The 24843-nt window shown below is 50.5% G+C and overlaps 5 protein-coding genes across 5 annotated transcripts; 3 read left to right on the top strand and 2 right to left on the bottom strand.

The window, feature by feature from the left end:
• Positions 1-1471: 1471 nt before the first annotated feature.
• On the top strand, positions 1472-8867 carry tor (putative TOR pathway phosphatidylinositol 3-kinase TorA; the record flags this gene model as incomplete). Its single annotated transcript, XM_056934750.1, has 4 exons — positions 1472-1598; positions 1675-2626; positions 2693-8387; positions 8481-8867. 4 exons carry the CDS (start codon positions 1472-1474, stop codon positions 8865-8867), a joined length of 7161 nt encoding a protein of 2386 aa, XP_056789944.1.
• An 899-nt stretch (positions 8868-9766) lies between these two features.
• Positions 9767-11662, top strand: N7539_005147 (uncharacterized protein; the record flags this gene model as incomplete). Its single annotated transcript, XM_056934749.1, has 4 exons — positions 9767-10092; positions 10210-10639; positions 10714-10850; positions 10930-11662. The coding sequence occupies 4 exons, from the start codon at positions 9767-9769 to the stop codon at positions 11660-11662; spliced, it is 1626 nt and encodes a 541-aa protein (XP_056789943.1).
• Positions 11663-13706: 2044 nt separating this feature from the next.
• N7539_005146 (uncharacterized protein) lies at positions 13707-14663 on the bottom strand (the record flags this gene model as incomplete). Its single annotated transcript, XM_056934748.1, has 1 exon — positions 13707-14663. One exon carries the CDS (start codon positions 14661-14663, stop codon positions 13707-13709), a length of 957 nt encoding a protein of 318 aa, XP_056789942.1.
• A 5115-nt stretch (positions 14664-19778) lies between these two features.
• N7539_005145 (inositol oxygenase) lies at positions 19779-20741 on the bottom strand (the record flags this gene model as incomplete). Its single annotated transcript, XM_056934747.1, has 1 exon — positions 19779-20741. The coding sequence occupies one exon, from the start codon at positions 20739-20741 to the stop codon at positions 19779-19781; it is 963 nt and encodes a 320-aa protein (XP_056789941.1).
• A 1947-nt stretch (positions 20742-22688) lies between these two features.
• On the top strand, positions 22689-23866 carry N7539_005144 (putative glycerol dehydrogenase; the record flags this gene model as incomplete). Its single annotated transcript, XM_056934746.1, has 3 exons — positions 22689-23049; positions 23183-23563; positions 23667-23866. 3 exons carry the CDS (start codon positions 22689-22691, stop codon positions 23864-23866), a joined length of 942 nt encoding a protein of 313 aa, XP_056789940.1.
• Positions 23867-24843: the final 977 nt, after the last annotated feature.

Genomic DNA, 24843 nt, shown 5'->3' with positions numbered 1-24843 from the left:
CTATCAACTTCACCGAATCAATCTTGGTGTTGTCACATATGTGCTCCGTACTTACTGCTGTTTCCAATGTGGAGGGCCCACCAAAAGCGATCTCGACTCTCGAGTCCCGCCTACCCCGCCCTCAGAGCGGCATCGCCTGGAAACCCATCCCATCAATTGCATAATCCAACGCACGGGCCACCAACGACAGAAACAAGCATTGATGCCTCATTCATGCCTGACGGCTCGGGGTGTTGAAGAAAAACCATCCGTGAGCGGTAGGTTTCTGCCAATTAAATTGGTATATACAAATCATTAAGGACGTTTCTCACGTCCTTCGGGACATTTGGTCAAATGAAAATATACAGAGAAGATTAGCATGGCCCCTGCACTAAGGATGACACGCTCAATCAAAGAGAAGCTACCAGTTTTTTTTTCGTTACCGAAACATGGTTGAGGTAGGAGCGAGGTGCGAAGTTCATCTGCCTGTGTTCGATTCGCGATGTCGGCAGCTATTCGCCGAGTTTTTTTCGCCCTCAAGAATTCATTTTAAAGCGCGTGCAAACCGAGCAATTTGCGCAGCTACCCATGCGTGGTTCACGTGAGGCTCAACCACTGATAAGCTTAGTACATACATCAATGCAATGTACCTCGATTGATGGCCCAGTCCGGGTGTGACCTTACCTCGTTGGGACAGACTGTTGTGTAGAAAGGCAGTCCAAGTGGCGGTTCGGATGAGGTAGCATCACGAACGATCGACTTGGCATTGACTGTACACTTCTTAGCAGTGATTCTTGCGTACAAATCACGAGGTTTGCTTGAAACTTGAGAGCCTCGGTGCTATGGTTGTGCCAAACCCATAGGTATTACCACTTACCAGTCTACCACTGTACCACATAACAAGTCTCGCCAGAGATCCTGCCCTTAGAAGGCTGCCACTGGCTGCTTGTAGTAAATCGTGGCGCCCGAGCACCAGCAACACAGCACACATCGATGTGGTAGACCGTTAACGATTCGCGATGTAGGAAACCGTTAACGAGTCTCGATAATCTTTTTTTTTTTTTTAAAAAAAATATCCAGAAGAGGAACATTGACTAGGCATAGTTATCGCTCGGAGGATATTCTTCTCGTCGCACGCTTCACAGTACTCTAGACGGCTCCCACCAATAGTCAGATTCTTGTCAAGCGTTGGCTCATTAATCAAGCACGAGTGAGCTTGATCTCATGTCCGTGAGTGAGTTACTATCAAGTGGCTGTGGAGGGGACTTGGAGGGTGGCTGCCAGTTGGCTGGGCCACAAGTCTGGACAGTCGCGCCCATGCCCGCATCCCCCGTGTGGTCTCGTGGTCTGTGCTCCCCGGCCTCGACCTGAGGTTCATCAATCACACCCTCACACAGCTTTCACCTCTCTTCCTCCCGCCAAACCTGTCGTCTCTGCTTTGCAAATCGAAAGGCTGGCTTCCAATGTCCAGTCCGTGGGCTCGCTCGCAAATATGGCGCAAGCGAGTCCTATCAGCGACGTGACCCAGCGTCTTTTCAATGATCTCAAGTCGAAGAATGACGACGCTAAGGCCCGAGCTGCTTTTGAGCTTCACGACTACGTTGTGGCGGTCTCTCGAGGTGAGTGATGTGCTCTTTGATGTGATTCACTGTGAGATAGCTCCTTGCTAACACGGCGTCTTTGTGCTCCCCACAGATTGGCCTTCCGAGAAGTTCAACGAGTTCTACAATGCCGTCAGCCAGAGGATTGCGCAGCTCGTGGTAACCGGCAACGACGCCAGCGAGCGAGTTGGTGGTCTTCTCGCCCTTGACCGACTGATCGACTTCGACGGGGTAGATGCCGCCCAAAAAACCACCCGTTTTGCGAGCTACCTTCGTAGTGCTCTCCGAAGCAACGATAATGCAGTCTTGGTATGCGCGGCCCGATCGCTGGGGCGCTTGGCCAAACCGGGTGGTGCTCTCACGGCTGAGCTGGTAGAGAGTGAAATTCAGTCGGCTCTAGAGTGGCTTCAATCTGAGCGACAGGAGAGCCGACGGTTCGCAGCGGTTTTGGTGATTCGGGAACTAGCCAAAGGCTCCCCCACCTTGCTGTATGGGTTCGTGCCGCAGATATTCGAGCTTGTATGGGTTGCGCTTCGAGACCAAAAGGTTCTCATCCGAGAGACTGCTGCGCAAGCCGTTGGGGAATGCTTCGAAATCATTGTCGCGCGAGATTCGTCCGTCCGACAGTCCTGGTTCGCCAGAATCTATGAAGAAGCTCTGCTCGGCCTCAAGTCTCACAATGTGGATTGGATTCACGGATCTCTGTTGATTCTCAAGGAACTTTTTTTGAAGGGTACCATGTTCATGAAAGAGCACTACCGAAACGCTTGTGAAATAGTGCTTCGACTGAAGGATCATCGAGACGGCAAGATTCGTACTCAGGTCGTCGTCACGATTCCGATCCTCGCATCCTACGCACCCGCCGACTTTATCGAGTCGTATCTTCACAAATCTATGGTCTATCTCCAAGCTCAGCTCAAGAAAGAGAAGGAAAGGAATGCGGCTTTTGTCGCCATTGGCAAAATCGCCAATGCAGTTGGACCAGCGATCAGTGGTTATCTTGACGGAATCATCATTCACATCCGCGAGGGATTGGCGATGAAGGCGTGAGTGGCCCGCCAGATTCTCTGCTTTACAACGAACAGTGAGAATCTCAAGCTAACACTGAACAGGAGAAACCGAGCCGGAGTTGATGAGGCGCCCATGTTTGAATGTATTAGCATGCTCTCCCTGGCAGTCGGACAGACACTGAACAGCCACATGGAGCAGCTTCTCGATGCGATTTTCGCGTGTGGCCTCAGCAAATCACTCACTCAGGCCTTGGTCGACATGGCCCATTACATTCCTCCAATCAAGCCAACAATTCAGGACAAACTTCTCGATATGCTGAGCATTATTCTGTGTGGTACACCGTTCCGCCCGCTTGGATGCCCTGAAAACCGGCTACCCCCGATACCAGCTTTCGCGAGAGATTTCGGCCCTCGGGATAGCTATAACGATACAGAGATCGCGCTTGCTTTGCATACACTTGGCAGCTTCGACTTCTCTGGTCACATATTGAATGAGTTTGTCCGCGATGTTGCGATCAATTTCGTGGACAACGAGAACCCAGAGATTCGGAAAGCTTCGGCTCTGACATGTTGTCAGCTCTTCGTGCATGATCCAATTATCAACCAAACCAGCGGTCACTCAATACAGGTCGTAAGCGAGGTCATTGATAAATTGCTGACTGTTGGCATTGGTGACCCTGATTCTGAAATTCGTCGCACTGTGCTATGGTCCCTGGACCGCAAGTTCGATCGCCACCTGGCTCGCCCAGAAAACATTCGCTGCTTATTCTTGGCCGTGAATGATGAGGTCTTTGAGGTCAAGGAAGCTGCAATCTGCATCATAGGCCGCCTGTCTAGCGTCAATCCAGCTTATGTTTTCCCACCACTACGAAAGCTGCTGGTCAACTTACTCACTGGACTCGGATTCGCCAACACTGCTCGTCAAAAGGAAGAGACCGCCCAACTCATCAGTTTGTTTGTCTCGAATGCGACAAAGCTGATCAGGTCCTATGTGGATCCCATGGTCTCAGCCTTGCTCCCTAAGACTACCGACAACAATGCTGGTGTCGCCGCGACTACTCTCAAGGCAGTAGGAGAGCTTGCCAATGTGGGTGGCAATGAAATGCGAACCTATCTGCCGCAAATCATGCCAATCATTCTGGAGTCCCTCCAGGATCTGTCCTCTCACACTAAGCGTGAGGCTGCACTGCGAACCCTCGGTCAATTGGCTGGTAATGCTGGATACGTCATTGATCCATATCTTGAGTATCCGAATCTGCTTGACGTCCTGATCAACATCATCAAAACCGAGCAAACGGGATCTCTCCGCAAAGAGACGATCAAGCTTGTGGGTGTTCTTGGTGCTCTTGATCCCTACAAGTACCAACAAATCAGCGATGTTGAACCAGATGTCCACCATATTAACGAGGTGAAAAACCCGACAGATGTCGCGTTCATCATGCAGAGCATCACCCCGTCAAATGAGGAGTATTACCCTACAGTCGTGATACACACACTGTTGCACAACATCCTGAAGGAGAACTCTTTGGTGCAATACCACTCTGCCGTGATCGATGCCATTGTCACTATCTTCAAGACGCTGGGACTGAAGTGCGTTCCGTTCCTTGGACAAATCGTCCCTGCATTTATCGCGGTGATCAGGAGCTCTCCCGCCAGTCGCCTCGAATCATACTTCAACCAAATGGCGATCTTAGTCAACATCGTGCGCCAACACATTCGTGCCTTTTTGCCAGAAATCATTGATGTCATCCGAGAATTCTGGGATGCTTCGTATCAGGTCCAAGGCACGATTCTCTCTCTTGTGGAGGCCATCTCTAGATCTTTGGAGGGCGAATTCCGAAAGTATCTTGCAAAGCTAATTCCGCTCATGCTGGACACTCTCGAGAAGGATAACACACCTCGGCGCCAGCCGTCGGAAAAAATCCTTCACGCCTTTCTCATCTTTGGGTCTAGTGGTGAAGAGTACATGCACTTGATTATTCCTGCTATCGTGCGACTATATGAGCGACAACAGAACCCTCAAAGCATTCGCAAATCGGCCATTGACAGCTTGACAAAGCTTTCACGGCAGGTCAATGTCTCTGACTTTGCGTCTCTAATGGTCCATTCTCTTTCCCGAGTCGTTGCTAGTACTGACCGTATCCTACGCCAAGCCGCCATGGACTGCATCTGCGCACTGATCTTCCAGCTTGGCCAGGACTACACCCACTTCATCAACCTGCTGAGTAAGGTCTTGAAAACGCACAATATTGTTCATGTCAACTATCAGATCCTAGTGGCGAAGCTAGAGAAAGGTGATCCGCTGCCCCAGGATCTCAATCCCGAGGAAAGCTACTCCTTCCCTTCAGATGACACGAATTTCGCAGAGATTGGACAGAAGAAAATTGTTGTCAATCAACAGCATTTGAAGAACGCTTGGGACTCGTCGCAAAAGTCCACCCGCGAAGACTGGCAAGAATGGATTCGCCGATTCAGTGTCGAACTCCTGAAGGAATCACCCTCTCCCGCGCTGCGAGCTTGCGCGAGCTTGGCAGGTATCTACCAGCCTTTAGCGAGAGATCTGTTCAATGCTGCGTTCGTGTCATGCTGGACCGAGCTCTTCGATCAATACCAGGAAGAGTTGGTTCGGTCCATTGAGCGGGCTCTAATATCGCCAAACATTTCACCAGAAATCCTGCAAATACTCCTCAACTTAGCAGAGTTCATGGAGCACGACGATAAAGCTCTACCTATTGACATCCGCACCCTTGGGAAATACGCTGCCAAGTGTCATGCCTTTGCCAAGGCTCTCCATTACAAGGAACTTGAATTCGAACAAGACCAAAATTCTGGAGCCGTGGAAGCTTTGATCACGATCAACAATCAATTGCAGCAGTCTGACGCTGCTATCGGTATTCTTCGAAAAGCACAAGCATACCGTGACGTGGAGTTGAAGGAGACATGGTTTGAGAAGCTGCAGCGCTGGGACGAAGCCTTGGCTGCGTACAAACGGCGCGAAAAGACAGACCCTGACTCGTTTGGTATCACGATGGGTAAAATGCGCTGCTTGCATGCTTTGGGTGAGTGGAAGGTTCTCTCAGATCTCGCCCAAGAGAAGTGGAATCAGGCATCGTTGGAGCATCGCAGAGCTATTGCTCCTTTGGCTGCAGCTGCAGCATGGGGCCGTGGACAATGGGAACTGATGGACTCTTACTTGGGTGTCATGAAGGAACAGTCCCCTGATCGCTCATTCTTCGGTGCGATTTTGGCCATCCATCGCAACCAGTTTGAGGAAGCCAACATGTACATTGAGAAGGCACGTAACGGGCTCGATACGGAGCTTTCAGCATTGTTGGGAGAGTCATACAACCGCGCGTACAACGTGGTCGTGCGTGTTCAGATGCTCGCTGAGCTGGAAGAAATCATCACCTACAAGCAGCATGTGGGTGACCCTGAAAAGCAAGAGGCCATGCGACAGACTTGGAACAAGCGTCTACGTGGTTGTCAGCAGAACGTTGAAGTCTGGCAGCGTATGCTGAAGGTCAGGGCTTTGGTGACCGCGCCCCGAGAAAACCTTGATATGTCAATCAAGTTCGCAAACCTTTGCCGCAAGTCCAATCGGATGGGTCTGGCAGAGAGATCGCTCGCATCGTTGGAGATGGTTATCAGGGATGTCAATGGCACACGTGTCATTGTACACCCTGAGGTGACTTACGCCCGACTGAAATTCGGCTGGGCCAACGGCAGCCAGCCCGAAGCATTGGATGAGCTTAAGAGATTCAATATGGAGCTTAGCGAGGATCTTTCAAAGTTCAATAGCATTCTCGCCATTCAAAACGATAGCCACGCCATGAACGGTGTCAACGGGCTCGCGGACCCTAACCACCCGGACGCTGTAAGCCTCCGAGAACGCATTGGGGACATCGGCAAGGTCAAGAAGCTTCTCTCCAAGAGCTACTTGCGCCAGGGAGAATGGCAAAGGGCACTCCAAAGGGGCGAATGGAACGCAGATAACGGCCGCGAGGTTCTCGATGCCTACTTGGCTGCCACACAATACAATCGTGACTCTTACAAGGCCTGGCACGCCTGGGCCCTTGCGAACTTCGAGGCTGTTCAGACTATGGAAAGTGAAGCCAAGAAGGCCAACAAGGACAAGAAGAATCTGGCCTTGCCTCCCTCTCAGGGACTTATTGACCATGTCATACCTGCCATCCGCGGCTTCCTTAGGTCAATCGCGTTGTCGTCGGCTTCTTCACTTCAAGACACACTTCGATTGCTCACCCTGTGGTTCGCTCACGGCGGTGACCACGAGGTCAACACGGTTGTGACGGAGGGCTTCTCCACCATCAACATTGACACTTGGCTTTCTGTCACTCCTCAACTAATCGCCCGAATCAACCAACCAAACATTCGAGTTCGTGGTGCGGTTCACAGGCTACTTGCGGAAGTCGGCAAGGCCCACCCACAGGCACTTGTCTATCCTCTGACCGTAGCCATGAAATCCAACGTCGCTCGACGCTCTCAGTCGGCAAGCAACATCATGGAAAGCATGCGTCAACACAGCGCTAAACTCGTTGAACAGGCCGATGTCGTCAGTCACGAATTGATCAGAGTCGCGGTACTTTGGCATGAACTGTGGCATGAAGCTTTAGAGGAGGCTTCGCGTCTGTACTTCGGCGACCACAATGTCGAGGGCATGTTTGCGACACTAGCGCCACTTCACGACATGCTCGACAAGGGTGCAGAGACGCTAAGGGAGGTCTCCTTTGCCCAGGCCTTTGGACGTGACCTTGCCGAGGCCAAACACTACTGCATGCTCTACCGGCAGACTGAGGAGATTGGGGATCTGAACCAGGCCTGGGACCTCTACTACACCGTGTTCCGCAAGATCAGTCGCCAACTCCCGCAGTTGTCCGTTTTGGATCTTAAATATGTCTCTCCTCGCCTCAAGGATTGCTCCGCCCTGGACTTGGCAGTGCCTGGTACTTACCAAAGTGGTCGCCCCGTCATCTGTATTGTCGGCTTCGATCCAGTGCTTCACGTCCTTCAGACCAAGAAGCGTCCCCGACGCATGACCCTGACTGGAAGCAATGGGCTGTCCTACATGTACTGTGTAAAGGGCCACGAAGATATCCGACAAGACGAGCGAGTCATGCAGCTCTTCGGCCTGGTCAATACTCTTCTGGATAACGACAGTGAAAGCTTCAAGCGCCATCTCTCTGTGCAGCGCTTCCCCGCTATTCCGCTGTCTCAGAGTTCTGGTCTGCTTGGATGGGTGTGTAATAGTGACACATTACATGCCTTGATCAAGGAGTACCGTGAGAGCAGGCGGATCCTTCTAAATATTGAGCACCGTATTATGCTCCAGATGGCACCAGATTATGACAGTCTGACGCTGATGCAAAAGGTCGAGGTCTTTGGGTACGCTATGGACAACACTACGGGCAAAGATCTTTATCGGGTACTTTGGCTCAAGAGCAAGAGTTCCGAAGCTTGGCTCGAGCGACGAACCAACTACACTCGTTCCCTTGGAGTCATGTCCATGGTCGGATACATCCTTGGTCTTGGTGATCGTCATCCATCAAACTTATTGCTTGATCGCACGACTGGCCATGTTGTGCACATTGACTTTGGCGACTGCTTCGAAGTGGCCATGCATCGCGAGAAATACCCGGAGCGAGTTCCCTTCCGTTTGACGCGTATGTTGACATTCGCCATGGAAGTTAGCAATATCGAAGGAAGCTACCGTATCACATGCGAGGCTGTGATGCGGGTCCTGAGAGAGAACAAAGATTCTCTCATGGCTGTCCTTGAAGCTGTGAGTAGTCTTCCAGACTTTTGCTTTCGTTCCCCTTCGTTTTGAGTTTCTCACATCGCATTCTGGTCCCTGTTGCTGACTTGATCATTCTAGTTCATCCACGATCCTTTGATCAATTGGCGTTTGGGTGCGCAAGAGTCTCCCGACCGCACAACCCTAACTGCTGAACGTCGCCAGTCGCTGATTGAAGGGTTGAACTTCGAGCACGGTCTACAATCCAACAGTGTCGCTCGCCCGCGACGACCCTCTATTCTAGAGGGCGGCATCCTGGATGTCCAAGAGGGCGGCACTGAAGCTCGCGAAGCCCAAAATGCCCGCGCCCTCCAAGTTCTTGCTCGAGTCCGGGAGAAGTTGACGGGTACTGATTTCCGGCACAATGGCGAGCTAAACATCAGCGACCAGGTAGACAAACTTCTTGCACAGGCTACCAGTGTCGAGAACATCTGCCAACACTGGATCGGTTGGTGTAGTTTCTGGTAGATGGTCGATGTGCCTGCTTTGCTTTTTCTTTTTCACTTTGGTTTTTATTCTGCTGAAGCCCCTGTGGACCTGTGGGCTCTCCTCTTGATCTTCCTGAGGATTGCGGGTCTTTCCTCTACGTGGTACGACGATTATCGACCTTTGCCTAGTTCGTATGCAGCGTCATTTTCTGTTGCGGCAATCTTGTGTTTTGGATTTAGAGTAATTCCCCTTCGTGTTCGCGTGATAGTACCTTGAAATGCATGCAATGGGACCTTTGGGATTGAAGCATTGATCCCGGTCCTGATTCCTATCACATTTCCTTGATCCACAATGAAGGCTCTAGGTAGTAGATACTCTTCAATAGCCATTGTATGGGACGCTTTGTTTTCTTTTTGATACGCAATCAACATAAGTTCAACGAGGATACTCGACCATGTTGATACGATTAGCCTTTTTGTGGTACTGCGGGTTCTCATGTGATAACAGAGGACTAGGACTCGATGAAATAAGCCTCTTCCAGATGGTAAATCGATTTTGCACACACCCTTTGATCACAATTTGGTCAATGATATCCCGCAGTCGAGAGGAAGAAGGGTTGAGCCAATACAACTGAGACCTTTTAGAAAGGATTGCGGTGCGTAAATTGCGTACTACTTCAAGGTGTAATGAGCCCACCCGTCTTTTTTTTTTGTTTTTGCTGCGGCAGCCTCCTCGAATGTTTTTGCCGAGGTCAGCTTCTCCCCCCGATGAGGAGAAGCTCCCCGGACTTCACGTTCCCTGCAAGCTCGGGCCTCTTCTGACGACGTCTTCTGGTTTTACTCTTCACCTCAGCGTCTACTTTATAGACTCTCGTCACTATTACTCTCGGGCCATCTGATCATGGGCGACTGAAATTTGTTCATTAGAGTACCGCCAACATGTTAAACCCGGACACATCGTCTGCGAAAGTCGCCCCCGCGTCGGGCCCCGATAACACACCGAATGTTCATCCGTTGGTTCGTACGGCTTTGCGACTCAGCTTGAGCGCCAAAGAATACCGGGCGCTGTACAATCTAGTCGGAACTCGGGCGGCTGGAGTTCAAAGCAGACTTGTTTCGCCATCTCGCTATGATGCCATTGTTCACTCGAAGAACCGGCGCAATGAAGCCGCCGTGCGAACGTCGTTGCGGGTCTTTATTGGGACTGGGACCGCGCTGAAGCTGCTCGAAGTGATTGTCGGTCGGATACGCGGAGAAACACCGCAGTTAGTATACCTTGTCTTTGAGAACCGCGTTGCGGTGACGCGATCCTCTTTTCTTGGCCATCAGGCCCTCGTCTTTCACTTCCAGGGCACGGCCATCTTTCGCTGACAGCCTCGTAGAAAAAAAGTCCGTGGTCCGCTTCTCCAATCGCCCAAATTCCGCCTGTCACTTTCTCTTTCCCTTTTACTCCTGCTTCATCGTCTACTTTATCGTTTCCTCACCCGCATTCGCCTCAATCTCTGCACTGATGAGGCCGAGCCGTTCCGTCGGCGCAATCCGCGCATCGCGAGTGCCTTGACTTCGCGATTTGCTCCGGCTGTCGGAGCTAGTGTGGCAGGATTCGCCCTGGGCATATGCCCGCAAGATCAGCTCCGTCTGACCACTGCTATTTACACGGGAACCCGAAGCTTGGAGTTCCTCTACAATGTCATCGATGCTAAGGGATGGCTGGAAGGCCGCCCGAGGTGGTGCGGCAGCTGGCTACTGATGCCGATCTCGTGCGCACAGCTTTTCCACGCATTTGTTTTCGACCGGGAGAATACGCCGAAGGTCAGTTTGCGAGATTGACATGTTCGAGGTGTATTGAAAAAAGAAAACAAATATTGAGACGTGGGGAAATCTAGTGGCTCGGTAATCTCATCTTGAAGCTCTCCCCGAGCTACATCCCCGGCCGACCAGAGGGTCTGCCAAGTGACGTGTTCTGGCCAGAGAAGGAACAGATCGTCGACTCTCTCGCATCTATTGCTGATCTGCGGTGGCCGTAAGTACCTTGGCCAGTCTTATTCTCTCTATCATGAGGCGCAATGTCAGGAAGTCCTAAAGACTGACTTTGCATATAGGGCATATGTTTGTCCAACTCTGCATCCAGGTGACTCGAACACCCTGCCGTCGTCAGTCAAGGCTATCTCGCCCATCACTGGACCTGCGCACCCTGCGATCGCTCATCTTTCCTGCGCTCTGCTTCACCCCAGCGTACCCAGCTGTAGCACCGCGTTTGTGCACCATGTCCTGCTCTCGGTGCCATACCTGGCTCGTTTCCTCACAGCTATCAGCCTGGCTCTTAGCATTCCGAAACTGAAAAGTATCGTGGCCGAGCCGATCACGTCAATCAACAGTCTGTGCAAGAGAATCATCACTTTGACTGTCGTTCTATCTGCCGCAGTCGGGTCAGCATGGGGTAGTGTCTGTCTGTTCAACAATAGTCTGCCTCGCTCGACACTTCCCGTCAAGCGCTTCTTCCTCAGCGGTGCTATCGCCGGTCTTCCATTTGCGCTTTTGTCCAACAGCCGAAGCGTGTTCATGTACTTTTTCCGGGCAGCTGTGGACTCTGCGTGGAAGACGGGTGTCAAGCGCGGACTATGGAAGGGCGGGCGTGCGGTGGAGCTCTGGCTCTTTGTGCTCTCCTGGGCCTTGATGGGTTCGATTTTGGAGACCCACCCAGCTGCTGTTCAAGGGAGAGGTCTTCGCAAGGCATTGGCATGGTTGCGAGGCGATGGCTTTATTGACCTCGAGGAGGCGGAGAAGCGTAAAGCTCGACGGGCAGTGAAGAGCACGCAGCCCAAAGATGCATAAGGGATCCCTTGATGTGGTGGTCTATCTTACTGCTGTTGTTGATTTGCATTGTAATCCGCGATTTACCATAATAGCACCTATATGCAACGCACCGCAGTCTCCTACTGGTTCGTTCTCCCTTCCGGAAAGTCAGGACAAATTTCCACTCAATCAAATGAACAACACCTGACTCCCGTGCACTCCAAAAGAATCACATCTAGAAAAAGCGTCTCCTCAACAAAAACATCGCCACTGTCAAAAACCCCCCGCGAATCTCCGTGTAACAGGCGTCCTTCTGGGGGGGGGGGGACTTGCCATGGTCGGGACGGTGGTGTCCAATTGTCCAAGTGTCTATCACCTCAACTTCGATACAGAAGCTTAAAGAACCGCCGCCCACTGGTCCGTCGTGACTACCTTACCTACGCCACATTGATCATCGTGAAGAGCATTCCCGTGCCCATCCCGGCTGATCCATGTATTCAGGTCATCTTGACAGGTGCCATGCCACTATGGAGGAAAAGTATAGAGTTTTCGATTAACCACGTAAATGAAGCAAACTCCACTCTTCGACCACATACGTCAAAGATGTTTAAGTTTTGTCTGGGGCCGCTGTTGTCATTTGTTAGGGGAGTAGCTTACTAGCTAGTAGCTACGGCACCTAACTGACTATGTAGGATCCACATATCTAGTATCTACTTCTTTACGTGTCCGTTTTTGGGGAAAGGGGTTGATTTCTGAGGTAAGAAACGGAAATATAAGCACAAAGAAAGAAAAAGGACAAAACAGGGTTTTTTCTATGTCACCCTCGATTTTCCTAGTCACATACCCTAATCGAAAGGAAAGAGGCATATATTGAACAGTAAATACATGATATAATAATGTAGGAGAAGTCCCCCTACTTCCAATATCCTCCCTTGGTAATTAGAGCCAAGGCACAGCGGCACAGCGACACACTATTACCTCATCCGATCCCACCCTTATCATATAGACATATACGAGGTATCAGTAGTTCAGGATTCCAGGTAGATACTCGGCATTACTTCGGAGCAAATTCGACGCTCCGAATGCCAAAGACCTGGGCTTTTCTCGCAATTTCACGAGACGCCCCCCTCCCTTTTTTTTCCTTTTTTTTTTTTTGCTCCGAATACACAAAGACTTCCACCACTCAGAATTTCAAGTGAGAAAATGTCGTGACTTCTCTGTCATGCTGTCTCCGCCTATGTTGCGAGTTTTCATGATAAAAGAGTAAACTTTCCGGGTGACTAGTGGGGATGATGGGGAATTAGGAATGTATGGCTCCTGGGGATATGACGTCGGTGGGGCCCGTCTCCATAAGCCTTAATATAGTACTGAGTTAGGTAGTACCGTCGCGGCTGTAGATGCGACCAAAGAATTGATGGAGGGTTATGACTACGCCGGTCACTGTGGATCGTGCATGAGTTCCATTGAGGAAGCCGAGAGCTATCAGATATGGACATGGTGGGCCGTACGGTAGCAATCCGTCTCCTATAGAATGCTCGCATTATTTTGGCAATGTACACATCGTGGGTAAGAAGGAGAAAACTTGCCAGAGAAAGGATCAAATGGGTGGTCCGACGATGTACAGTACTGTATGGATGAGGGTATTCAAGTAAGAAAGACCCTTCTGTGGCGAAAGAACAGACGCCGGCTTAGTTTTTCGCCCTGGGAACATCAATTCTGTGGAATGGAAGACCTCTATAAGCTAGACTATGTACTTTTTATATTCGACCCATCAGTTTAGATAACTTTTGTTCAAAGAGCACATGCAGGAGGCGAGACAAAAGATGGCAAGTAGATAATAGTTTTCAAGGCAAACAATGTTCGAGAACGCTGAAGGACAAAGATGTGAAGAAGCCGCCGCACTAAGGGGTATATTTGCCGAGCACAGAAAAGAAGAAGAGGAAAGAAAGAAAAAACTCCTTTAAAGTAGAGGGAATGGAAAACGAAAAAAAAGAGGCAAAATGATGGTGAAATGTTCTGAAGAGATGCAGAGATGAGGCGTGAGTATGAGGTTGCCAGATGGAAGAAGAGCCAAAATGTCGGTTCAAGGATGTGAGAAATGAGAATTCCAGATCTCCAGTGGCTTAACCACAGACTCTCCTGATGAGGTTCGTCGATCACCAGAAACCAATCGTTCGGGGTCATGCAAAGACGGATTCGAGGGGCGATCGAATGTATGGATGCTGTCCAGACCTCGCACGAAGACATCTGGCTGTCCGTGTTCGGAAGAAGGATTGTGAAAGGAGCCAGCGGGTGTTTGAATGGCGGCCAAGAGGCTGTTCAGCACGATGAATTCCAGCAGCAACTTAATACTATACACCACGGGCTTGAACGTTGTTTGGACATCAAAGTGGTGAGTGAACTCGATCGTCACCAACGCGGCATCCAAGAGCACAGCGATGACGTTGACGAGCACGACATTGATAATGACTCTCGTGCCGCGGGGGCCCTTGAGGGACAGGAGCGGCCGCAGGGAAGTGGTGGTTTCCCAGACGTACAGGGCGCTGATAACGGTTTCCTGCAGGGCAAATCCAACAAGCTGAATCTGTTCGTAAATCGAAAATGGGTGCACAAAGTTCTCGACTCCGTTGTTGGCGCCCAGGAAAAGGATAGTGGTTGGAATGTGTAAGATGCAGAAGTTGACGATGATCATCACCAGCACCCAGCGCCGGTAATACTCATGTGTAGTGACGAGATGAAGTCGGGAATAGAGAACCACCGATTGACCGGTGACCATGGCATACCAGCCGAGACAAATGAGAAAGCACATGGGGAGATTGGGAGCGAGGGCGAAATAACGGAGAAAGCCCGTGACGGCGTGTAGTAGGATTCCGAACGTGGCGATGACCATACTCCAGAAGTACAGACCACGATAGCGACGAAAGGTGGTGAGGATGTAGAAGGAGATCTCGAGGACATTCCAACAAGAGAGGGTCAGCAGACCGGCCATCACCATGGCCATGGCCTGGGACAGATGGACGGGTCCCGTTTCACCTCTCATTGTCATGGAATTCTCGGACGGCGACAGGGGGGTTGAGAGTACACAATAGAGAGGTAAGAGAGATAAGGGATCAGCTCGACTGATTGATCATGCGAGAAGGAGGTGAGTAAGTAGATGGACGAGGGTAGTATCGATGGCCGACGATGTCATTGCCAGATTGAAGAGGTCTACGAGATCGGAAGACCATGCGGTTTCAGCCCCGGAGAGCTCTAGGCTGGCGGAGGAGTATGTGGACTGGATCGATGGCGAGATGTATCGACAGATGGGTTCATCCTGCCTTGACCATTGTGAAAGGTCTGCTAGCTATCGTCAAAGAGCTCATCTGAGGCAGAGACAGAGAGCGAAAAGGAGGAGGTAGAATCGCCCGAGACGTGGCGGAGGTGATGTGTGAAAAAGGCAAGGAATAATGGCAGGAAAGGAAGCAAGAAGACGCCAAGCCATCTGAAACCGGGGAACCTGATCAACATCAGCAACGGTCCAGTCGTCGTGAATGGGGTTCGTGGGGGACGTGGTCTGCAAAGTTACAGGTTTCCACCAACCGCCGAATTTGCGATGTCGCGACTCACGGACCTTGAACTCTGCCCGACCCAAGGAAGCGGATGATACGAGAAGCTCCCGAGTCACCGAGTGGAGGAGATTGAAGATGATTCAAAAGTGGAGGTGGGGCGAGGATCCGAAGATTGAGGGTTGGGAAGGCAGAGAGTAAAAGGAGGGAAGTGGATGCGTGTAAGTGAGCTGGTGGAGACGTCACTCTACCTGGGACTACGGTAGATCTAGAATGTAGATTCTAGAGCTTTAGGTAAGTTACCCATGGACACACTTTGGTGTTGGTGACCATCACCACGTTCAAATGGCCCGCCGGAATGACTGATGGCCTTGATATCAATACTGGGTAGTGCGTACAGTAAAGTGACCATTCAACATCTGTATGCAATGTCTCTCCCTTGGAATATGCAGCGCTCTCGATCCATCGATTGCCCCCATCAGCGTCAACTTGCCCGGTGGAGGCAATTTGCCTCTTGCCGTCGCGGGTGATTTTGAGCAGTTTGAATCTTTGGACATGTTCTTGGACCTTAGTCGAGAGAAGCACGAGCCTCGGGGGTTCAATCATTCTTGAGGTTATTGTTGCCTTTACTGGCATAGGGGAGCCTTTTGACCTTTACCTTTTCTTTTTCTCGTTCGTGTCTGGGCTGCTTTCGGGTCCGCGCGGAATTAGAGTTTTGGGTACATTCGGGTAGCGGTCCATCGTCCAAAGCAGTATGTACTATGTACTATGTAGTGTACTATGTCGTAGTGTAAAGCAGTCAAGGATCGCTGTCGAACAGGGATCCATGCGGATCTGCAGTCTGCAGTCTGCAGATAGCTGATACCCAGGACACAACCTGCAATGACTTCTACCAGTAGACAATGGTGGAGGAAACCCAAGATGACTCCAAAGTCAAGCCTGCATCACAGCACACAAAGTTCTTGTGACTGTGTACTCCATGCGAAGGGGGATTCTCTGGTTTCTGAATGGTCAGAAGATCGGGCAGAACTACCTGAAGTATGCTTTTGGCTTGTGATGGGAACGAGGCGGTCTTGTCTTTTCACCGCGCGAAGGGGAAGATGTCACTAGATGACCATGGTCGCGCGCAAGGACTTTGGTTCATCCGTACAATCATAACCACTGTAGATTTGCGCGAGTGCCCACCGAGTCCGCTCCGTGCTTTCGGCGAAACTTCGCCGTATCGTCTGGTGGCTCCGGCGTTCCGTTTGAAACTATGTCGGATGGGAAGTTGGGAACACCTCTCTTCCGGGACAGGGTCGAGGAAGCGAACGGAATCAGGTGAAGACGACAGCCCATCACTCGGCAAGGCAAAGGCAACAGAGTCAAGCTCGCGATTTTCCGAGAAGGAAAAACAAAAGGCTCAAAAAAAACCTTCTACCCATCGTCGTGGTAGTGGGCGGTCTGGGAAGAGGAATCATAGCCACTTGTTACCCTGCGGACCGCGCACTCTTCCTCTCGAGGGGTGCAGAAGGTAAGGTTGTCTATAGTCTGTAGGTTACTGTATAGTCGATACTGCAGAAATGCAAAGTCACTCAGGTACTGTAGTGTACTACTACTCAGTGGTGGTAGTCTTGACATCATGCACTCCGCCTCGACGAACCAAAAGGCGGCCCAACGGGTTGGGACGGGGGCAACGATGGGCCAAACCTTAACCAGAATAAGCAGAATAAATTGAATAAATTGAATAATCAAACTCCACCGCCTCCACTCGCCGAGCTCTCCACCTCCCGACAATTGGAATCAATCAATCTCACATGCGACTGACTGCACCTCGCAAGACTCAGTGCTATCACCACATCAGTAACACAATTGATAAGGTCGACGTCCTAGATTTCGAGAATTATAACTCTGGAGCTTTTTTTTACCACAATCTCGTAAAAGACGACGGGAAATTGACATACCAAGCGGAAAGCAGACAATGCCGCTTATTGTTCCTGTGCCAAGTCCGTCTCGATCTCGGGCGCAAACGGAATCATCATTGACGAAACAGTGTACTTAGTACTTACTACTTAGTACGTACAGTACTTAGTACATGCTATGATGCTACCTATAGTAGCTCTATACACAACACTTCATCTGTTCTCGTTGGCTTGAGCAAAGTCGCAGATCGCCGTGCACATCCACAGTAGAACGGGACCGACGAACGGACAAACACATACGAATGGAGCCCCTGCAGCAGCGCCAGGTGGATGTTCATCTCTCCTAGACTCCTACTACAGAAGTACAGAGTACAGTATTATTCTGGGTTGTCAATCTGAGACTAAGCGCAAACATCCATGTCTAGTCCAGCTTGGCGAGTACTAGTTCTTCCAAGCTTGGAGATCGCTAGCGCGGTCTCATTATTATTATTATTATTATTATTATTATTATTATTATTATTATTATTATTATTATTATTATTATTATTATTATCATCATCATTATTACGCGCCTTTTCCTCTCTCCTGGATCAAAGCTGCTGACTTCAGGACTCTCATGCTGATGTGCTTCCCCTGACCTGAGCGGACGCTTTTAGCTGCCCTTGGTCTAGTGCCTTCCGCGATCATGCAGCATACTCGCAGACCAAGTAGCATCGCATGACTAGCGTTCCTACGCATCCGAACCGTCGGGTTCGAGAGTTCATGGGGCTGGCGTGGCACACATGGGGCGTTCCACAGTACTGTATTTGCGTCCGCCATGCCTATTGCCTAATCCTATACCATGTCTCCACGAATAGATGGAGCTCCGTCGGTGTAGGGCCTAGGCTTAGTACTGTAGTAGTGCGTGCAATGCCAAGTTGGAGAACAATGAACATGGCTCGTTTACACTGAGGAGATGGAAAGATCGACAGTGCAGCAGCTAGTCTGATTCATGATACTATTGTGTCCCTAACTACCTACTATAATCGGCTAGTACAGTAGTGTAGCAATCCTAGCGCGACTTCTGCCGAGTAATTTCAAAGGAGCTTCCAGGACTGGACAATGGACTGACTCAATTACTCCGAAGTTCACCCCCGGACAGACCAAGTTCCCAAACCATGGAAGTTCAGCTTGGAAGGTAACCTGAGTCAATTCGCTCATCTCATCCATCTACCTTTTTTCTTCTCCAGAAAGACAATATGTTTGCACAAGGTGACGATCTCTTGGGGACTTCACATGCATCTCCGTCGCCCTTGCCCAAGACAATCAAACCAACAAGCACATTCATGCACGGCAGCATCCATCCATGCACGAGTCGAGTCGCAACCGACCTCGCCGGTCGATCGGTCGGCGGGAGTCCGCACCAGCGCGGGCCCGCCTCGAGGCTTGCGGCTCAGGGGGTGGAAGCGCCAACCTTGAATCCACCCATTTCCAAGTCCAAATGATCGTTCAAAGATGACTAGTATTACTCCACAAGTGTACAGACGTTCCAGTAGTACCTTGATTTATTAGTTGCCTAGGCACTAGTGACCTACCTACCTTAGTACCTGGAACTGTTAGTGTGCTTGGATTCAGTATCAAGGACGTGTGATCCCCAAATAATACAAGTCTCATAGAGGATCAGGAAGAAGCCTAAAAGCCCATTCCTACCACCGTCTCCACTTTGAGCGATCTGACACGATCATTGCGCGTTCAATGAGGCTGTAGTCCGCTAGTCTCGACTCTCGACTCTTCAGTCTTTACTACTGTAGCTGAGACCTGATCAACTCTCATGTCTCTCCCATGGCCACGAGCCTGGAACACGGTCGCCGACGAGGCAGCGAGAAGGATCGACGAGGGGTCCCCGTGCTCCCGAGTTTCAGATACAACTACGCTCTTTTTGGCAGGTGAGTTTGGGGCAAAGAGAGGATGTCTACAATCTACATACTACTACATGAGGACATTCATGCAGGATACAAAATTAAACATCACGGTACGGCCTGAAGTCAACTTCAGCAGTGCGGGTGCAGTGCGACTACCAGTCGCTCCTGAAAACGTCTTGTTGGATCGATCTTACCTTGCTGCCTGATCTGGTAGCTTAGGGGACTGTCCCAGGAGGTAACTATGGGCGGCATTTTAGTTTGTGGCTGATCTGCGTGCGGTCGATTTCTGTCGGAGGGAAGAGATAGATACTGGAGCGTGTAGAATGTACATGAATGTCATGGATCTATCGCTGTACTTCGAAAACAATTCCCACAGGGTCAAACCGAGCCGCGCTCAAGCTGGCGTAATGTAGTATCACTCGAGTTTCAGGGACGACATGAAGAGAAGCTTCATATACATGGATTCTCTGAATGGCAATGGAAAATGCACATTACGTGGCAAATCTAAGCATGAAGGGGGAAAAAAAGGAAGAAGGAATGTATGGTCGCTTGCTTGTGATGAGGCTTCTACACACTCAGGGCTTGAAGAAAATTGACGTTGAGATCGTATCAAGACGGCAAGTCCTTGATATGTCAGAGAAAGAAAACATTGGGGGGAATCATGTAAAACAGAAGAAAAGACCACTCTCCACGGTAGACATCAAGAGTGATGGGACGAAACCCAATAGAAAAAAAAAAAAAAAAAAAACAAGAATCCAAGCGTGAAGGCATCGTGCATCATCTCGTGTGACCATGGAGGTTGAATATCCTACCAGCGGATAACCCTGGTTGGGAAAAACTCGTCAATGAGCTCCATATAGTACGGTTTGAGTTCGTCTGCACTAGGGACGTCGTCACTCTTGCTGTACAGATCATAGGGATTGAACGCCTTGACGGCACGGAGCATCTCCCGATCATGATCATTCATCAACTCATGGTAGGCCCCCGCGTTGTGCCACGGGTAGAAAGAGTGATAGCGAATCATGGCAAGAGCCTCGTCGGGCAGCGTAGACTGCTCCTTGGCGATGTGATAGAGATACTCATCATGGCCCCAGGAAAGCATGACCTGATCGAGGCCGCAGCCGGGACTATAGATTCCAAACTTGGTATCGTAGATCGAGTGACCAAAGTCTTCATTGTCCTGGAAGGACTCGCGGCCATAGATGATGCGCTCGTCGAAGGCGCAGCCCACGGGGAAGGTGTCTCCCACCACATCCCATTGACCCTGCGCGTCAAAGAAGAAGAGCAATTTGCCAAGATCATGGATCAGACCAGTCAGTTGCATCCAGCGAGGCTTGCCGTCGCGGCGAATGGCCTCGGCCGATTGTAAGAGATGTTCGATTTGAGAGAGGCTAGTGTCGGGGTCGGACTCATCGATCAACGTGTTGAGCTTTTCCATGGCCTCCCAGACAGTCATGTGGGCGCGTGTCTTGCTGTGGAAATCGTGACGCGCCTTGAGGTTGTAGGCCACGGTCTGCTTGGTGTGTTGCTCCTTGTAGAAGTTCTTGACTCGGTCGCACGCATCCTCATACTGGCGGAAGGTGGTCTTGTCTTTGGATTTATCAAACTCGGACTCGTCGTACAGGCCCTTTTCTGTCGCTGAGGTGAGGGTGGTCTTGAGAACATTGACTTCATCGATGGCATCCGACAGTTCTTCAAGAGCGTGGCCATCTCGTTGCTTATTAAAAATAGGCGTGGCCGGGGCCTCGTTGGCAATCGCGACAGGAGCCATTATGGGGCACAGTGGTTGATGATGGAGGCTGGCTGATACGGGTACTTGCTAGTCTTTGCTTTTGACTTGCCAGTGTGCAAACTTCACAGCTTGATGATTCTGTGAAAGCAAAGTTGTTGGAGATGTTGTTTTTTTTTTTTTTTGGAATCGATGCCGAATATCAATCTTCAAAGATTCTGCTCCATCTTTATGTAATGTTCGCCCTGGTCTCCACGACTGACTCGACTCCAGGTCAATCCGCATCTCGATTTCCGAGATGGAGCACAGCATCATGTCTGTGATTCCACGCTGTTCATTATTTGTGCGCTCTCGCCATCAGCCCCAGCCACGCAGCATGATTTGCGGCAAGAACGGAGCGAAGAAGAGCATCGTGGAGCTTGTCACAAGGCCCAGGTCGGATTCTGGAATCCGTGCTGGAATTGAAATACCTTGTGAGGTGGATCCCCATCGGAGTAGCCAAAATCTGCGTGGTTGTAATTGGGTAAGCTTCTTTGAGGTGGATGTGGAACCGAAGAGTCATTCGACGATGCAAGATTGCCTCAGGTGGCCCGCAGCTGGCGGCCTGTTAGTCAGCCTGCATCATGGCCAGTCACGTGGCAGACCCTGGATTCTGGTTTCCGATCGGGTTGTGACTTGGAACCAGGATTCCTCATCGGCTTCATACTTGTACTGGGGGAGAGAGAGAGAGAGAGAGAGAGAGAGAGAGAGAGAGAGAGAGAGAGAGAGAGAGAGAGAGAGAGAGAGAGACTGGAAAGTGGGACTTTAGAGTGTAGTCCGATTCGAATCAGGTCATGCACAACATGCTTGTACACCACAAGGGGTGACTGACTGCTTCAAGGCACGGCAACATTGAGATCATGTCATGAGGCATCGAGGTCTTGTAATGAAAGATGAACTAAAGACAGGACAAGTACTCAACATAGTTGTCATTGTCTACCTGGGGAACAACCCCGTCCTTATCGCCGTACTCGATGTGCTTCCCGTAGACACGAGTCAGTCACGTAGTTCTTGGGAATTGCCACGTGTTTAATTTACTTTTGGGTGCGGAAACTCCAAATCTCTACGGTCAATCTGATGATCTGAGCGCCAGAGACCATTCAGCCTCGTCACGATTCTGATGCCACTCGTACTTTGCCTACCGATAATGAATGCCTAAAGTGTAATTCGGAGTAACTAACTTATAGCATGTCTGAAATGACAAAGGTGCTGTTTGTCCGGCTACGTCCCGTTTAACCGACAATGCGGGGCACCGCCTGCGTCATCGTGCCTAGATGTATCTTCCTGAGTCATGTACAACTCGGCCTTTCACTTGCGAGCCTTGGAGATTTTATCGAAGACAGCAGCTGCTCAAAGAGAAGGCCTGCAACAGCAACAGTTCCTACGCATCACAAAGACCTGGAATCGAACCACCTTGTAAACTAGCACATGTAGAAAAGGAAGCCGACAGCAGAACCACACGTGCGGACCGTGGTTCCCCTCACCCCCACGCGGGGTAATGTACCATCCCAATTGATGCCCTCTTTGCAATTGTACAGTCCCTGGGAACCACCTCGAGTGGAAATCGAGCCATGCCAATTGACAAAAGAATATCCACGAATCATCGGCCGTGAGTGGTATACGGTAGTCGGCCTCTTTCGTCTGTCGGAGGATCATCAGGTCGAGTAAACCGAAGCGATGAGCGAAGGAATGCCCCTCTTCCTCCTGTTGTCTGTTCCCGTCTACTCCAGTTCCGACTCGTGGGGGTTTGACTTCTTGCCCCGCGTGTCTGGACTCCTGACTCGCAAACTAGTGGGAACTGTGAACCTGTGAACACACCCGTCATCACGTCAGCTCTTCTCTTGAGTAGTTTCCGTCTCCCGTCCATTTTCCCCTCGACTCTCCCTTCCAAGTCACCTGTAACCTCACACAACCACCCTCTCACCCCTTTAAACCCTTCAAATCATGAAAATGGCCGCTGCAGACGTTCGCTTCCGATTGAACACCGGGGCGGAGATCCCCGCGCTCGGCTTGGGTACATGGCAATCTGCCCCCGGCGAGGTGGCTCGCGCCGTCTACCACGCCATCAAGGTCGGATACCGCCACATTGACGGCGCCATGTGCTACGGCAATGAGAACGAGGTCGGTCAGGGTATCAAGCAGGCTATCGACGAAGGCATTGTCACTCGCGAGGACCTCTTCGTCACCACAAAGCTGTGGTGTACCTATCACACTCGCGTTCAGGAAGGATTGGACGAGTCGCTCAAGAACCTTGGTCTTGACTATGTGGACCTGTATTTGATGCATTGGCCATTGGCCATGAATCCCAATGGTACGTTCGATTCTCCCGTCACTGAGACTTGGGACGGAGTGAGAAAGACAATCAGAGAATATCCTACAGCTTGACGGTCCCTCTACGGCAGTAGCATCGAGTACATCCGGTTGACAAGCCCTTTCTCCTCTAGGAAACCACCCCATGTTTCCCAAACTCGAGGATGGTTCGCGTGACGTTCTCCACGACCACAGCCACGTCACCACCTGGAAAAGCATGGAGAAGCTCGTCCCCTCCAGTAAGGTCCGCGCCATTGGTGTCTCCAACTACAGCGTCAAGTACCTCGAGGAACTCCTTCCCCAAGCCTCTGTCGTCCCCGCCGCCAACCAGATCGAGAACCATCCTTCCTTGCCCCAGCAAGACATCGTCGACTTCTGCAAAGACAAGGGCATTCACATTACCGCCTACAGCCCCCTCGGTAGCACTGGCAACGTCTTATTCAAGGCTAAGCCCATTGTCGAGGTCTCCGAGAAGCGTGGTGTCTCTCCTGCTTCTGTCTTGCTCAGCTGGCACAGTAAGCGACCCCCCCCCCCCCATCTCTCATTTCCTAACCGAGTTTGCTATTCTGTTTCTGTGGCTCGATTCCGAAGTGCACTAACCTTTTCTTTTGCTTGCAGTCGCCCGAGGATCGTCCGTCCTCGCCAAATCCGTCAACCCAGATCGCATCGAAGCCAACCGCAAGGATCTGATCCGCCTTGACGACGACGACATGGCCACCATCCAAAAGTACATTGATGAGCTGGCTGCCACCAACTCCTTCCAGCGCCTTGTTTTCCCTGCCTTTGGCAAGACTTTTGGATTCCCCGACAAAGAGTAGACATTGGAAGAGAAAAGTGAATGCCAGTATCTTGATGATTCTTCTAGATACAGAGCGGTTACATTGTGGGCAATTTAAAAATGTGCAGAAACTCAGCGACATTGACTACAGAGTTTGTTCATGCGAGACCCATAGAGGTACAAGACACATAGCTACCACTACACTTGTGATTTGTGATACCAACAAAATGAGAAACACGAGTTTATTCCAATTTGAAGCTCAGCCCTTATGTTGTGTGCTTTGAAGACTGGGATTCCGGGTCTTTCCAAACAAAAAGGAGTCGTAAAAACTTGGCTGACTAGCATATTCCTTCTACAAGAAATCAGCCAAGCGCCTTACCTGAGTCACACTGAAGCAATCTACACCGAAGATGTATCAACAGAAGAATATTAGATTATGCAATACTGCATTAATCGATTCGAGGCCCCAGTAGAGTGTGCTATGGTACATGTTTGGCCAAAGACTTGGGGGAGTACAAGAAGAAAATCAAAATCAAGACGCCAGACACACCAGACACGTCAGACACGCCAGACCACGTCTCATTAAATTCGCTTCGTCGTCGTCAGGTCATGTGCATCGAGATCGCATAATCGTACATATCGTGGTCGGGGCTTGTCAAGCGCCCAGTTTCCGCTCGCGTTGGGGGAATCATTTCGCTCAAAAAGAAGAAAAAGAAAAGAAAAAAAGTGCAAGCGCAAAGCCAGAAAGGAAAGAGTGTTATGGCTTTTAGTTCGATGGTGTTGAGCTGGCGTTGAGCCATGGGTATTAGAGAGAAAGGGGTCGTGTGACAACCATCTCCAGGATAGATGGCATGGGCCCAGAAGATAATGAGTGAGGAAGGGGCCGTATGACAACCATTCTAGCATAGATGGTATGGACCCAGAAGATAATAAGTAAAGAAGGGGCCGTACGACAACCATCTCCAGGATAGATGGCATGGGACCAGACGTAACGAGGACCGGTCTCAGATGCGAACT

The sequence above is a fragment of the Penicillium diatomitis genome (genome assembly GCF_028827545.1).
Source record: "Penicillium diatomitis strain IBT 30728 chromosome Unknown utg000005l_segment0_segment0, whole genome shotgun sequence".
Taxonomy (NCBI): domain Eukaryota; kingdom Fungi; phylum Ascomycota; class Eurotiomycetes; order Eurotiales; family Aspergillaceae; genus Penicillium; species Penicillium diatomitis.
The sequence above is the reverse complement of the archived record's forward strand: the minus strand, read 5'-3'. Positions and strand labels throughout refer to the sequence as shown.